This window comes from Mustela erminea, chromosome 6, assembly GCF_009829155.1.
Source record: "Mustela erminea isolate mMusErm1 chromosome 6, mMusErm1.Pri, whole genome shotgun sequence".
Lineage (NCBI taxonomy): Eukaryota > Metazoa > Chordata > Mammalia > Carnivora > Mustelidae > Mustela > Mustela erminea.
In genome coordinates, this window is record NC_045619.1 from 79592239 (window position 1) to 79609192 (window position 16954).

Here is a 16954-nt window from a genome sequence, read left to right on the forward strand (position 1 = left end):
CAGATCAGTAACTCTCACAGCTACTGTGATCTTACATTCCAAATTTGCTAAAGCAGCTCTCTCTCAGTAATAGCCTATCTTTTTATCCCCATAAATACATTTATAATTTTGAAGTATCCTTTCTCCCAGGGGCACCTGGGTGGCTCAGTGGGTTAAAGCCGCTGCCTTCAGTTCAGGTCATGATCCCAGGATCCCGGGATCCAGCCCCACAATGGGCTCTCTGCTCGGCAGGGAGCCTGCTCCCCCCCACCCCCGCCTCGCTTGCCTCTCTGCCTACTTTTGATCTCTGTCTGTCAAATAAATAAATAAATAAAATCTTTATAAAATTCTCCCAATGAAATCTTTATAAAATTTCTCCCAATGAAAATGAAAACAATGGTCCAAAGTCTTTGTGATACAGCAAAAATGGTTCTAAGAAGGAAGTTTATAGCAATATATGCCTACCTCAAGAGGCAAGAAAAATGTCAAATGAACAATCTAACCTTAAACCTAAAGGAGCCAGAAAAAGAAACAAAACCCAAAACCAACAGAAAGAAGGAAATAATAAAGATTAGAGCATAAATATAGAATTTTTTTTAAAAAAGCAGAAAAGATCAATAAAGCCAGGAGTTAGTTCTTTGAAGGATCCACAAAATTGATAATCCTCTAGCCAGACTCATCACAAAGAGGACTCAAAGTCCCAAATCTCACAAATGAATGAAATACCAACACCATAGAAATACTAACAGTTGTAAGAGATTATAAAAAATTATATACCAACAAAATGGATAACTTAAATGAATTCCTAAAAACACATAACCTACCAAAACCGAAGCAGGAATAGAAACTTTGAACAGAATGATTCCCAGCAATGAAACTGAATCAGTAATCAAAAAACTCCCAATAGGGGTGCCTGGGTGGCTCAGTGGGTTAAAGCCTCTGTCTTCAGCTCAGGTCATGATCCCAGGGTCCTGGGATCGGGCTCTCTGCTCAGTGGAAAACCTGCTTCCCCCTCTCTCTTTGCCTGCCTCTCTGCCTACTTGTGATCTCTGTCAAATAAATTTAAAAATCTTAAAAAAAAAAAAAAAACCTCCCAATAAGCAAAAGTCCAGGATTAGAAGTCTTCATGGGTGAATTCCAAATATTTAGAGTTTATACCTATTCTCCTCAAACTATTCCGAAAATCAAAGAGGAAGGAAAACTTACAAATTCACTCTATGAGGTTTTCATCCTGATATCAAAACCAGATAAAGATACCACACAAAAAGAGAACTACAGACCAGTGTCTCTGATGAACATAGACGCAAAAATCCTCAACAAAATACTAGTAAACAGAATCCAACAACAACAACAAAAACCATTCACCACAATCAAACAGGGTTTACTCCCTGGATACAAGGGTGGTTCAACATTCGCACATCAATCAATGTGATACACCATATTAATAAGGATAAAAACTACATGATCACTTGAATACATCCAGAAAAAGCATTTGACAAAGTAAAACATCCATTCATGATAACCAAAAAAAACCCACAAAAAACCTTAATAAAGTAGGTTTAGAGAAAACATACCTCAACATAAATAAAGGCCTTATATGAAAAACCCACAGCTGGGAAACCTGGGTGGTTCAGTTGGTTAAGCCCGATGTTGGACTCCCCACTCAGTGGGAAGTCTACTTATCTCTCTCCCTCTGCCCCTCCCCATGCTTGTGTGCTCTCTCTCAAATAAATAAAATCTTAAAAAAAAAAAAAAAAAACAAAAAAAACCCAAAGCCAAAATCATACTCAATGGGAAAAACGAACTTTTCCTCTAAGATCAGGAACATGACAAGGGTATCACACTTTCATTACCTTTATTCAACATAGTACTGGATATCCTAGCCACAGAGATTAGACAACGAACAAAATAAGAGGAATCCAAATTGTTAAGAAGTAAAACTTTCACCACTTGCAGATGTGGTGATACTATACACAGAAAACTCTAAAGACTCCAAAATACTACTAGAACTGAAAAATGAATTCAGTAAAGTCACAGGATACAAAAATCAATGTAAAGAAATTTGTTCCATTTTTATATACCAGTAATGAAGCAGCAGAAAGAGAAAGAAAAGAATCCCATTTACAAGTGTTCTAAAAACAAAATACCTAGGAAGCTTAACCAAAGAGGTGAAAAGCTTATACTCTAAAAACTATAAAACATTGATGAAAATGTTTCAAGAATACCCAAAGAAATGTAAGGCATTCCATGCTCATGGGTTGGAAGAACATTGTTAAAATGTCAATACTACTCAAAGCAATCTACACATTTAATGCAATCCCTATCAAAATGCCAATGGCACTTTTCATAGAGCTAGAACAAGCATCCTAAAATTGTATGGAACCACAAAAGAATAACCAAAGCATCTTAAAAAGAAAAGCAAAGTTAAAGACATCATAATATCAGACTTCAGGTTATATTACAAACTTGTAGTAATTAAAGCATAAAAAATAGACATGTAGATCAACTAAACAGAAAACCCAGAAATACATCCACAACTATATGGTCAATTAATCTTCAACAAAGCAGGAAAGAATATCCAATGGGAATTTCTCCCATTTTTCTCAATGGGGAAAAAAAAAGTCTCTACAAAAAATGGTGTTGGGAAAATTGGATGACTACATGCAAAAGAATGAAACTGGATCACTTTCTCACACCATGCACAAATATAAATAATGGATTAAAGACCTCAACGTGAGACCTGAAACCATAAAAACCCTAGAAGAGAAAACAGACAGCATTTCTCTGGCATCAGCCATAGCAACAGGTTTTTTGTTTGTTTGTTTCTTTGGTTGGTTTTTTTTTTTTTTTTTTTTTAGAGCTGTCTCCTAAAGCAAGGAAAATAAAAGCAAAAATATACTACACACACACACACTAAAAAAAAATACAAAGCTTCTAAAAAAACTTACAAAGCTTCTGCATAGCAAAGGAAACAACAAAATTAAAAAGCAACCTATGGAATGGGAGAAGATAATCTGCAAATGGCATATCCAGTATAAAGAACTGATACAACTCAATACCCTAAAAACAAATAATCCAATTTAAAAATTGGCAGAATATATGAAAAGTATTTCTCAAAAGACATCCAGATGGCCAACACATGAAAAGATGCTCAACATCACTCATCATCAGGGAAATGCAAATCAAAACAAGGCGATATCACCTCATACCTGTCAGAATGGCTAAACTCAAAAACACAAGAAACAAGCGTTGGTGAGGATGTGGAGAAAAAGGAACCCTCTTGCACTGTTCATGGGAAGGCACACTGGTGTAGCCAATGTAAAAAATAGTGTGGAGCCTCCTCAAAAAGTTAATAGAACTACCCTACAATGCAGTAATCACATCACTGGGCATTTATCCAAAAATAGAAAATAAAAGTAATTTAAAGGGATACATGCACCCCTGCTTACTGAAGCATTATTTACAATAGCCAGATTATAGAAGCAGCCCAAGAATCCACAGATAAACAAATGGATAAAGAAGAGGCAGTATATATACATATACAAATGGAATATTATTCAGCCATAAAAAATGAAAACTTGCCATTTGCAACATCATGGATGGAGCTAGAGAGTATAATGCTAAGCAAAATAAGTCAGAGGAAGACAGTATCATATGATCTCACTCACATGTTGAATTTAACAAAACAGCAAGCAAAGGAAAAAAAAAAAAAGAAAAACCAAGAAACAGACCCTTAACAGTAGAAAACTGACAGTTACCAGAGGGGGAGGTGGATGAAGCAGGTGATGGGGATCAAAGAGTACATTTATCACGATGAACACTGAACAATGTATAAAATGGTTGAATCGCTATACTTATTCACCTGAAACTAATATAACATTATATTAACTATGCTAGAATTAAAAACTTAAAAAATAAAGTATCATTTGCCCCAATTTCTGATTTGGTAAGTGTAACAGGAGCAAAATAGCATCCCCTTCCTTCTATGCAGACATAAGAGGGTTTAAAAATCAGATTCAAGGGACAAAAGATCAGTGCTACCAAGATCTTCCCTTTACCAAGGGATAGAAAGTATTCATGCAATGAAGAATAATTCAAGTATTTTCAGTGTTTTCAGAGATTTTCAATTAATGTGAAGAAAACATTAAATATCTTAGAAAGTTTAAATGACAGGTTTACTTACAATTGACATTAGAGTTAGTACATAGTGCTGCAGATTCTGTCCATGATGATGAACCATTTTGGCATCGGCTGTAACCATGACTTCTACATATCTTGGATAGGATAAGAAACGTTTTTTCCTGGAATGTAATGGGCTTCTTTCATCTTCCAAGGATTTATTTTTTGAAGGGTACCCTAGAGCCATTTCCTTCTTTACATTAAGATCTTCGGTCATATTGCTGTTGCGGTGAAGGGGTAAAGTGGTCTGCTTTATTTGACTTTCTAGGGGGAAAAGAGAATATAACGCAGAGCCATTAAATTAGATGGGACTAAAAATATTGCACAAAAATTTAATACATACACATCTGCTTCCAATGTGAGACACAAAGATAAAAAGAAGTTAAACAGTGTTATGCAGCAGTATTATGAGGATTACTATGCCTAGTAATAAAATGTTCATTTTCATAGATTGCCTTAAGAAAAACCAAACTCTAAGTCTTTTTTTTTTTTTTAAAGTTTTATTTATTTATTTATTTGACAGACAGAGATCACAAGTCGGCAGAAAGGCAGGCAGAGAGAGAGGGGGAAGCAAGCTCCCTGCTAAGCAGAGAGCCCGATGCGGGGCTCGACCCCAGGACCCAACATCATGACCTGAGCTGAAGGCAGAGGCTTAACCCACTGAGCCATCCAGGTGCCCTAATTTTTTTTTTTTTTTTTTAAACAGCTATGGCGGTTCGAGTTCATTTATTAACCACTGTGTTCATTTAAAAAAAAAAAAAAAAAAAAAATCAAGGAGTTCCCATTTTTTTTTAAGTAGGCCCTCAAGCAATGATATTTCAATCCATTACAAAGTAATCACATTTTGAAGACAATATGGAAAAGCTTTTCTTAGACTTAAGTGAATATCACCATAGACAGAAAAATCAAACCATAGAACAATGGTGGCTTTTTGAATCCAGAAAGTTAAATGTAGATATAAATTTTATAATACTGGATTATATAAAATATCCAAAAACATGCTTATGTTTAAATACAGCATTCAAATTATTCAACATTAGAGATTATTACAGAGGCGATATTTAAGTCCTATGCATTTATAGAAACTAATTATTTGTGCTATTAGAAAAAAAATTATAAGCAGCATAGGTGCTCGTCCTATGTCCTGTTCCATTTTTTTTCTCTCCTTTTTCTCTTTTTTTCAGACAACTGTTCTGTGGAAGTATTTTCAACGGAAGAGTACACCAAAGAATCAGGTAAGAAAAAAATCAAAGGCCCTGGAAACTACTCAGACTTAGTTTTACTATAAAGATTAGACAAATATAAAACTATTACAAAAATAATTTCCGTTTAAGTAAGCAGCATCCTTATACTTGTAAGAAACAAGAGTATTGTTTCCACAGATTCCCAAACCCTCCTACCTTTTAATATTACTGTGTGCTTAGGTTTTAAAATTCACCTCAGTGAGAAATTCTGAATTTGGCAAACTGAGTGTATGGCCTTAAAATTTTGTCCTAAAATCTTTCTCCTGGGGTGACTCCACCACTAAAATATCCATGACCACTTAATAGATCTTGGAAAAGAGCTCAGACATAATTTATATATTATAAATTATATATATTATATAATATATATAATACTATATATGTATATATACATATATATGTCTGTACATATATATGTCTGTACATATATATGTATATAATTATGTACTATATATATATTGTATAATTATACACAAGTCTCAGAGTTATTAGGAAGAATGTAAATATATGGATTTGTTCATCTACTTTACGTAAACATTGATGCATACTCTAAACCAGGAAACATTTAGAAACTGAAGAGCCAACAGAACATCATAAAGGTTACACTGTAGTAAGAAGACACAAGTACACATATTTAAGGATAAATTTCAGAATAATTTTAAGTGCTTTGAATTAACAATTCAACTTAGAGTCAAAAAAGTGATTCTACCTACCCAAATGGCTTAAATTTGAAAAACCAATAATACCAAGTTTTAGAACAACCACTTTGGAAAACTACTTGGCAATTTCCAAGTTAGACATGTGTCTATGCCACCCCAGCAATTCTACAAGATACATACCTAAGGAAAACATACATCAACAAAAAGATTTATATAAGACTGTGCATAGCAAGACTGGCATATAAATCAATGGAATAGAATACAGAGCCCAGAAGTAAACACCCACATATATGGTCAAATGATCTTCAGCAAGGGTGCCAAGACTACTCTATGAGAAAAGAACGGTCTCAACAAGAGGTGATGGAAAGACTGGAAATCCACATGCAGAAGAATGAAATTGGAGCATTATGAAAACTCACAAATGGATTAAAGACCTCAAACTCCATAAATCCTAAAAGAGAACATGGTAGAAAAGTTTCATGACATTAGATTTGACAAGGATTTTTTGGTTGGATAAGACAGCAAAGCACAGTGAACAAAACAGACAAACAGGAAAGTTTCACAACATTGGATTTGACAAGGATTTTTTGGTTGGATAAGCACAGTCAACAAAACAGACAGCAACAAAACAGACAAACAGGACGACCCCAAGTTTTTAAAATTGTATCAAAGGACACAACAGAGTGAAAAGGCAACCTAATAAATGGGAGACAAGATCTACGAGTCTTTTTTTCCTGAAGAGGAGAACAAAAATGCCTTCCTTGCATCTGTTTTAAAGGCTTTTAGTTCAAGTAACTCCTTTGCCGAAGTGGTATGGATCTTGGATTGGCATATTCTGCCATCACACACCATAAGGTTTCCAAGGAATAAACTAGATAATCCAATGAAAACTACTAGATCAGTACTCAGTAAATGGTAGTTATTACTTTTGTTATTACTAATTATATTAAAAAATTATGTGCTCTTGATGGACACATGTCCTTCAAGTTCACTTCTAAAAAACTGACTGTAACTGCTTTGTTTAGGAAAACAGTTGGCTGCTTTGTTGCTAGGTTTATAAAGTTAAAAAATACCTATTCATACGGTTGTGCTGTGATGCGGCTGAAATTCTGGCAGAAGCTCTGTGTGATTCTGTTTAGCGATCACAGTGCATTATTACCCAAGCCTGCAGCAAGTGGAAAACAAAGTTTTTCATTCTCATTACTTTTGGGGAGTAATTGACAAGTGTTTCATAGTTCCTAGAGCTGAGTTGCATATACCATAATTCCCTAATTTAAACAATTTTTCAGATAAATCTCATAAAACGTGTAGCCTTAGTTTTAGGGTGATGTGAACTATAACAGCACCGGCATTATATTTTGGGGTTTATTATTATTTTTTTTTTATTGAAGACAAATGGCCTTCCATAGCTATTGAGGCATATTTCTACTCTCATAAATGTTGACGTGCCAGGTTCTAGATCATTTGCTTAGCTGATGCTTTGGGAAACCCAAGGGGAAAGCACTAATTAGGCTTTTTCAGGCTGAGGGTCCTATTTGGCTATTTGGCCAGCAGGAAAGCCTTCATTTTTTCATTAGGGAAACTAGTGGCAGCAGAATCTGCCTTGTGATCTCTGTCTGTCAAATAAATAAATAAAATCTTTTAAAAAATACTATTTATGGACTGAAGAATGTAAGCTCCATGAACCCACTGTTCTTTATTTTTTCCCCTGAGCAAGATAATTACATTCTATTGGAAATACAGGAATGGTAGGTATCATAAATCCAACTGAACAAGTGGAGATATAAATATATATATGCATATATATACACACAGGAGGGGGTTTCAAAAGTCTCCAACTCCACAAAAAGAGTCCTATTCAAACATGGGACAAAGAAGTGAATAGACATTTCACCAAAGATAATATATGAATAGCCAATAAGCATGTTGACAGGATATTCAACCTAATTAGAAAAATTCAAATCAAAACTACAGTGAAATATCACTCCACACCAATTAGGATAGCTAGTCTAACTTAAATGTTGGCAAAAATGTGGAGAAATTAGAACGCCTGCATACTACTGCTGGAATTATAAAAATGGTATAACTACTACAGAAAATATAAAGGTGCCTAAAAAGATTACAGGTAGAACTACCATATGATCTAGCAATACTACTTCTAAGTACATATTCAAAAATATAAAAACAGGGTCATGAAGAGATACATGCACACCCATGTTCATTATTCATAATAGCCAAAAGGTAGAAGCAACTCGAATGTCCATGAAAAGATAAATGGATAGTGAAATGTGGCATATACATACTATGGATTATTCAGCCTTAAAGGAAATTCTGTTACATGCTACAATAGGGATGAATCTTGAAGATGTTATTATGCTAAGTAAAATGAGCAGTGACACACACACAAAAAAGGCTATATGATTTCACTTACATGAGGTGTCTAAAATAATTAAAATCATACAAAGTTGAATGGATGGTTAGAAGGGCCTGTCCGTATCTCACTGCCTGAGAAATCTCTTAAAGTCTGCCCAAGCTTGGACCTAAGAAACCGAATATTTCACTGGCTTGGAATAGTAGGTAAAATGGGAACACAATCCAATTAAGGAAGCACTGTGGTCTGAAGTAGTCAGACTGACAAGGAGAGTAAGCATAGAGGGCTCTGTGTAGACTAAAGTAACAACTCCAAATTAGATGGGAAACATTAATGGAAACAATACAGCTATTAATAGGAAATGCAAAAATAAGAAAAAGATAGGTTAATGGGGGAGGGGAAAAGAGTCCCTACAACAAAATTACAAACTTTTCAATCCAAAGATGCAATTCTGGAGGAGTTTTTTTAAAAAGGAAAAAATAGCCCACATCAAGATACCATAGACATTAACAAGTATTTATTATAAGCAACTTGATGGAAACAAATTTATAAATGTTTTCTAGAAAATTCTTGGAGAAACACGACTTATCAAAACTGACCCATAAAGAACTAAAAAGCCTAAAGAACCACATAACTTTTAAAAAATTGAGTCCTCGGGTGCCTGGGGAGCTCAGTCATTAAGCATCTGTCTTCCACTCAGGTCATGATCTCAGAGTCCTCAGATTGAGTCTGCTTCTCCCTCTCCCTTTGCCCCCGCTTCCCACCATTCATGTTCTCCTCTCAATCTATCTCAAATAAACAAAATCTTCGAAAAATAAAAAATAAAAAAAAATTGAGTCCTTATCAATTTTTTCCAAAAATCCAACCTCAAATGGCTTTATCACTAAATACTACTAAATATTTTTTAAAAGGCACTACTTTTTCCAATGTCTAAGAACTGCAAAAAAGAAAACAATTCCAAATTTTCTTCATAAGGTTCTCAGAAGATGCTGTAACAAAATATCTTTATAATCTTGGTTAAAAATTTTAAAAAGGATTCCTTAGGACACACACACAATACTAAGCATAAAAACTATTCATTTGATAAGACTGAACTTGTGTTCACTAAAAAACACCATTATGGAAGAAGATATTTGTAGTATATATAAACAAAGGGCTTATATACAGATTATACAGTTAATCTTAAACCAACAAGAAACAAAAATAAGGGAGACAAATATTTCACAATAGATAAAATCCAAGGGCAATATATGAAATGATGCCCCCCAAACTGATACTCATTAAAATACAAATTAAAACACAATGAAACATTATATGCCCCCCCCAACAAAAAGGCTAAAATGAAAAATATTGGCAATGACATGGCATGGTAATAAAATATGGGGCACCTGCACATCCCTATCCTGCTGATGACACTGAAAATTGGCATATTCAACTTGGAAAAAATTTTCCTAGGGCAGGAGGGAACTGGGATAGATCATATAGCTCAGTGCCAAAGAGATAAAATTGTTTACTTTTAAATACCAGACATAAGTGTATATATAACTACTTAAATATAAGCGTATTACCAAAGAGAAACAGATACCCAGAATTTCCAATTTTAAAGGGAAAAAACCATTGTAAGTAAAGAAATATGGAAAAAGAATCAGAATGTCAATATGAAACACAAACAACACCTAACACCTTCTGCTTACTCTCAGTCAAGTGCTCTTCTGGTAAGTTTACTTATATTAATTCATTTAAACAGCACCATAAGAGATAGGTATTGTTAACTCCAAATTACAGATGAGGAATCTGCAACATAGAGATTAAAAAACTCACAACCGCAATTGATTACCAATGGAACTGCAAATAAAAACAGAAGGAACAAAACTAAATAGACCATTTATCATAATAGCACATTCATCATAATAGCAGGGAACAGTTTAGATCTGCCTATCAAAAACAAAAGTTTCCCAGATATTAGGTCAATAAAATCCAGTCATATGTTAACTAGCACAAACTGGGATTCAAATGCTGGGAATCTGGCTACAGAGTCAGTGGAGTATCACTTTTAGTATCACTAAAAGATACTGTTTGACAATGAAGGTTAAAGGGAAAAAAAATCAGAATTTAGCAAATACAGCATTAGAGATGTCAAAAGTCTTATTTCTATCAGAAATGAAATGGGGGGCGCCTGGGTGGCTCAGTGGGTTAAGCCTCTGCCTTCAGCTCAGGTCATGATCTCAGGGTCCTGGGATTGAGCCCCACATCGGGCTCTCTGCTCAACAGGGAGCCTGCTTCCCCTGCTCTCTCTGCCTGCCTCTCTGCCTATTTGTAATCTCTGTCTGTCAAATAAATAAATAAAATCTTTAAAAAAAATTTAAAAAGAGAAGAGAAGAAATGAAATGGGAATGTTCTATATAACACTTTGCCAAAACAAATGAATTCAGAAGAAATATAATTTCATACTCCATCAACACACAACAGTATGAATGCATCTTGTCACTAAGTTTAAAAAGTGAGAAAAATTAAATAGAACCTACTTCTTGGTGCTTTATAAACTCAATATACACTTTTATAAATACATATGGATATACAGAAAGCAAGATGAGGACATATATGGGATTTAAAATGCTGGGTGCCTCAGATGAGCGGAGGCAGGTGGACAAAATGGGAGGGTAGGTAGGAGTGGAATTATGTGGCTGCATACAGGCTGCTGTCCAAGTCCTGCATTTCATGTTGATTCACAGATTTAAAAAAAAGAATTTAATTAAAAAAATATAAAGACTGCATGCGCACAAAGCAGGGGGAACAACAGGCGAGGAAGAAGCAGACACCCTACTGAGCAGGGAGCCCAATACAGGACTCAATCCCAGGACCCTGGGATCCTGACCTGAGCCAAAGGCACATGCCCAATTGACTGAGCCACCCAGGTGCCCCAATTTTTAAATTAAATTCTTAAATAGTAATATACCAAACTAATAGCTATTAAAATAAAACATCTCTCACTACTATCATGTACTATTGTTTTGGTAATACTACCTAAAGCAGTAAGACAATAAAATGAAATACACAGTATGAATATTAGGAAGAAAGTTTTCACTGTTTATTTAGTATATAAATGGCTTTTATAACTAAAATCCCAAGAGACTCAATTTAAGACTTCTTAAACTAACCTCAACACAGGAATAACTGAATGAGACATTATTCAGCTGTTAAAAAATGAATTAGTTCTGCATGTCTAATATAGAAGGATGTCCATGTGTTTTTAAGTAAAAATTTAATTGTCAGTGATATGTACAGTATAATCTTATTTTTGTAGAAACTTCCAAGGATTCAAGTATTTAGCCATACAAATTTACATAATGAGACAAAAAGGTATGTTAACTATATACCTCAAATTTCTAACACCTCAACATAGAAGGTGGATAGAATTATTTTCTTCTTTCACATCTCTGTGTCCATTAAACTATTACAATAAACTTGTTTTATTGGAACTTTTAACCATGTTTTAAAAACAGCATCTACATGAAGGAAACAAAAGCGAAAATGAACTTTGGGGACTTCATCAAGATCAAAAGCTTCTGCACAGCAAAGGAAATAGTCAACAAAACAAAGAGGCAACCCACGGAATGGGAGAAGATATTTGCAAATGACAGTACAGACAAAAGGTTGATATCTAGGATCTATAAAGAACTCCTCAAACTCAACACACACAAAACAGATAATCACATCCAAAAATGGGCAGAAGATATGAACAGACACTTCTCCAATGAAGACATACAAATGGCTATCAGACACATGAAAAAATGTTCATCATCACTAGCCATCAGGGAGATTCAAATTAAAACCACAATGAGATACTATCTTACACCAGTTAGAATGGCCAAAATTAGCAAGATAGGAAACAACATGTGTTGGAGAGGATGTGGAGAAAGGGGAACCCTCTTCCACTGTTGGTGGGAATGTAAGTTGGTGCAGCCACTTTAGAGAACAATGTGGAGATTCCTTAAGAAATTAAAAATAGAGCTTCCCTATGACCCTGAATTGCTCTACTGGGTATTTACCCCAAAGATACAGATATAGTGAAAAGAAGGGCCATATGTACCCCAATGTTCATAGCAGCGATGGCCACAGTCGCCAAACTGTGGAAAGAACCAAGATGCCCTTCAACGGACGAATGGATAAGGAAGATGTGGTCCATATACTCTATGGAGTATTATGCCTCCATCAGAAAGGATGAATACCCAACTTTTGTAGCAACATGGACGGGACTGGAAGAGATTATGTTGAGTGAAATAGGTCAAGCAGAGAGAGTCAATTATCATATGGTTTCACTTATTTGTGGAGCATAACAAATAACATGGAGGACATGGGGAGTTAGAGAGAAGGGAGTTGAGGGAAATTGGAAGGGGAGGTGAACCATGAGAGACTATGGACTCTGAAAAACAACCTGAGGGGTTTGAAGGGGCGGGGGGTGGGAGGTTGGGGAAACCAGGTGGTGGGTATTAGGGAGGGCACGTATTGCATGGAGCACTGGGTGTGGTGCAAAAACAATGAATACTGTTACACTGAAAAGAAATTAAAAAAAAAAAAAGATATATTTATCATTCAAAAAAAGAAAACAGCATCTACAAATTTTACAGGCTAAAACACTTCATCTCATTACATTTTGATATTCATAATCAAGCAGTGAAACAAATGATAAAATGACCTTTCCAAATATACAAATGGGTATTATTCAAAGCTCCTTTGCCAATTACATCATCTTTATGAAATGCTTATTCTTATTAATGTTCCAAGTCAAATGCTAAAATGATGTGCATCCCTTTTTAATAGCAAGTATATTAGGACCCAAAAATAAATTAAAGCAAACCATATCCATCAAATCAGGAACATCATGCAATGGATTATTTGCCCACTAGAACATAAAATATTTAACTATATCTGTAAATATAACACTTTTTTTTCACAGTATAGTGTATTGTAGAATACAAGGAAATTGTTAAAAAATAATCCCTAACATAAACTACTAAAAAATTTACTGTTAAATATAAACTAGAAATGTAACTAGAAACCCGTAATTCTACATAAACACCTTACTGGCACTTTGTATTCAAATTCTATAAAATAATTCATTTTCTTTTCCTATTCCTAGGTTTGCTCTATTAATATGAGTAATAACTTCCTCATATGCACAACTCTTGCTAAACCAAGCCCTTCCACTGAGTTCTTCCTGTCCTTGTACCCTTTGTATCTGCTCACCAAGCTTTGCCATTTCTCCTTCAAAATTTTCCTTGTTTTGTTCCTACTGTCAACAGGGTCCATGTCTCTAAACTCTTCCAGGTCCTTCACACCTTAAAATATTAGAATCACAAATGCAAAAATAAAGTCTCCAAAAATGGCCCCTCCAGCTTCAATCCCTGTCCCACCCCTTTTATCCTTCATTCACATCCAAAAAATTCATTTTCAGGAGCATCCTATTTATCTCAAATTACCACTGATCCACATGACCATAAGTCCAAGCCCCTACTCACAGCTGGCCACTAAACAATACTGTTTAGCACTACTGGCAAGCTATATAAACTCTTTCAACACTAAGAACACTATAGGGCAATAGGTTATGCCTTGTGTTAAGTGCTCAACAAACGCTCACGGAGAAAAAAAAATTGGGAAAAAGGATGGATAAAAAATTGGGGGAGAAAGGGAAGGAACACACTGAGAGGCAAAAAGTTTGTGAGACCAGAAATTCAAGGGTATGATTAACTCTAATTGTGATGTACAAGAGCAGCAATTCAAAGCTGGAGAGATTGCTTTTGATTTGCCTGAGAGCAAGTGAAATATTCACTTTGGTCTCTACAGAGTTTAGAACTGATACTAATGCTCTGTATTTGACCACATGAACAAATGTTCTACTTCTCCAATAGCATGTAACTGTTTTGAAAATGAGCATAAAAATCCAATGAAGCTTATTCTGGATTATCTGCATTTAAACCACTTGTTCAAGGGCCAAGAGGGTTCCCAGCTCAAATAATTCTGTGTGCCCTAAATAGTTATCATAGCAGATATTGTGAAATCTAACTTATTTCCTCAGGATTTAAACTTTTCTGGATTATATGTCCTATTGTGCCATGCTATGGAGTTTTGTTATTAATCCAACTATGAACAGTAATAAACCCAATAAGCACTAATAAGAAGTAATTTACCATTTACCAGATACTGGTACACTTCACATAAGTTATCCCCTTTATTATTAATTCTGTAAGGTAGGTACTATTAGTATCCTCATTTTGTATGTGAAGAAAGGGGAACACAGGAAGGTTAAAGTCAACTGTCCAGGTAACAGGTAATAAAATATAATTCTGAAACATTTTTTAAAACATTAGTTTTCAATACAAAGACTCATGAAAATCTAGTCTCTACGATTTGTCAATTTTAGAAATCACCACTACCCTTATAGAATTACAGCACATAACTTATAAAGTATTTTATAAAGCTTTATTTCAAAGAGGTTCCCCAGTTAATTAGAACCCCACCTCCTAGTAACAAACGTGCAGATTATGGACTTGCCCATGACTGGCCGAAACTTGAAACATAAAAGAATCATTACATCACTAGGCCTCACTGCATCCCTGAATCAGTTTCAATTACAGTGCACATTTTTAAAACAGACATGTGACACAGGTTACACACAATTTCAGTAGCTACCAATCAGGTGGCATAACAAAGAAATGAATTCAGATTTCCTCAATGTCAATTATTACATTAGAGTTCCAGATCACATGTCTCTTCAAAAGGTCATATGTGGTAATACGTGTAGAATGCTAAGAATTTAGTAACCAGGGTCATAATGGAAAATGCTGTCTCCTACAGGACTAAAAAAGGAACTAGCTAGTCATATTCATGAAAATATGGGGTCTAGTCCTTCTTGAATTACAGAATCAGAGCTGAGTCAAAATTTGAATATAGTCATTTAGCTCTACCGTGCATAGACCTGGGACAGATCCAGTACTGTCCTTTCACTCTAGAGGCTCTGAAAGAAAAAAAGAACACTGGAAACCCCCAAATTACTCCCTATTAATCCCACACCCACCAAGAAATTCTAGTTCCTTTGGCTATGTGGGCTGACAGGATAAAGAGCACGCAGGTCAAGCATTAGAGTAAATACCTTTTCTTCACCTACAGTCTCAAGAAGTCACCCCATGAGTTCACTCCAAAGATGTAGAAGACAGGTTTCCCTAACAAGCTGAATCAGGAGCTGAAAACAGGCACACATTCATTCATAAATTCCAAACCTTTAGGATTATTTTTCTTGGAAAGGAACATGCACCGGTGGTCTCTTTCGAGTTTTTGGCATCCCAATCTCTACACTCAAAGGGTATAGAAAAACTGTGCAACCCTTTGCGTTTTATGAGTGTTTTTTCTACAACTTCAAATCCTGTCCTTTATCAGAAATTCTAAGCCAAGTGGGACTAAGATAAATAAGCCAAATGACACAAGTGTAAGAATACAGAGGGACAACTATGCACATGCCAATATGATATTCCAAACTCCTACCCTATAGCTTCTTGAAGGGATATTTGAAAATCATAGAAGTTAAATTTATACCCTAGCATCTGAAGATGCAAATAAAATAAAACGTTTCATCCCTTAAAGAAAAATCACTTATTCAGAACTCATGTTGAATACTAATCTCTAGTGTGTTTTTTTTGCAAGTGTGGCTGAAGTTAGAATATAGCACAACACTAATAAGACTGACAAGAGTACAGAATTCTACCTTATTAATCTTATCTTCCTACTCAGATGAACCTTCACGCATATCCACTTACCATGTTTTGTTTTGTTTTTTCTGAGAGAAGGGTAAAGAGGAAGAGGGAGAAAGAATCCCAAGTAGGCTCCACACCCAACATGGAGCCCAATGTGGGGCTCAACCTCATGACCCTGAGGTCATGACCTGAGCTGAAATCAAGAGTCAGACACTTAACTGACTAAGCCACCTAACCACTCCACCAGTTACCATGATTTAACGCATACCCTATTAACTTTTGTCCAAACTTTAGAGGAGTTACTCTGGAACTACAAGATTTCCCACATTATTGGACAGTCGGCCTTGTGCCTGTGGAATCATTACAAAAATTCACTGAGGTCATTTTAAGTACTATTCTAATACCTCCGAAAATGCAGTTAAAGTGGGCATTTGCAAATATTATAACCTCTATTTGCTCTACCACAATTCAAGTGTTGGTATAATACTATTTTTCTACACTAGTACTAACTTGTTCAAAATATTTGAGTATTTCCTACTAGTTTGTCTTGAATTTTTTTATAATAAAGTTATAACTCATAAAAATCTAAAAGGTAATCTAACTTTATACTTTAACTCATTCTTGTCAAATGCTACTCTGGCCATTTTAATTTATTCTTCCTAGATCTGTCCTTCCTGAAATAGCTTTTGACTAAAAATAGAATTCTCATGTGAAATAGTCTTTTAATCTTTGATATTTGCTTAAGGGTTTTTTTAAAAAAAAATACTAATGGTA

General features: G+C 35.0%; 1 protein-coding gene across 1 annotated transcript in view; it reads right to left on the reverse strand.

Annotated features, from left to right (window-relative positions):
• Positions 1-16954, reverse strand: part of ADAMTS20 (ADAM metallopeptidase with thrombospondin type 1 motif 20) — a 190771-nt gene that overhangs the window by 147374 nt on the left and 26443 nt on the right. The window contains exon 4 of the mRNA XM_032347934.1: positions 4163-4422. Coding sequence (XP_032203825.1) covers positions 4163-4422 — 260 coding nt within the window. The remainder of the gene's footprint in view (positions 1-4162; positions 4423-16954) is intronic.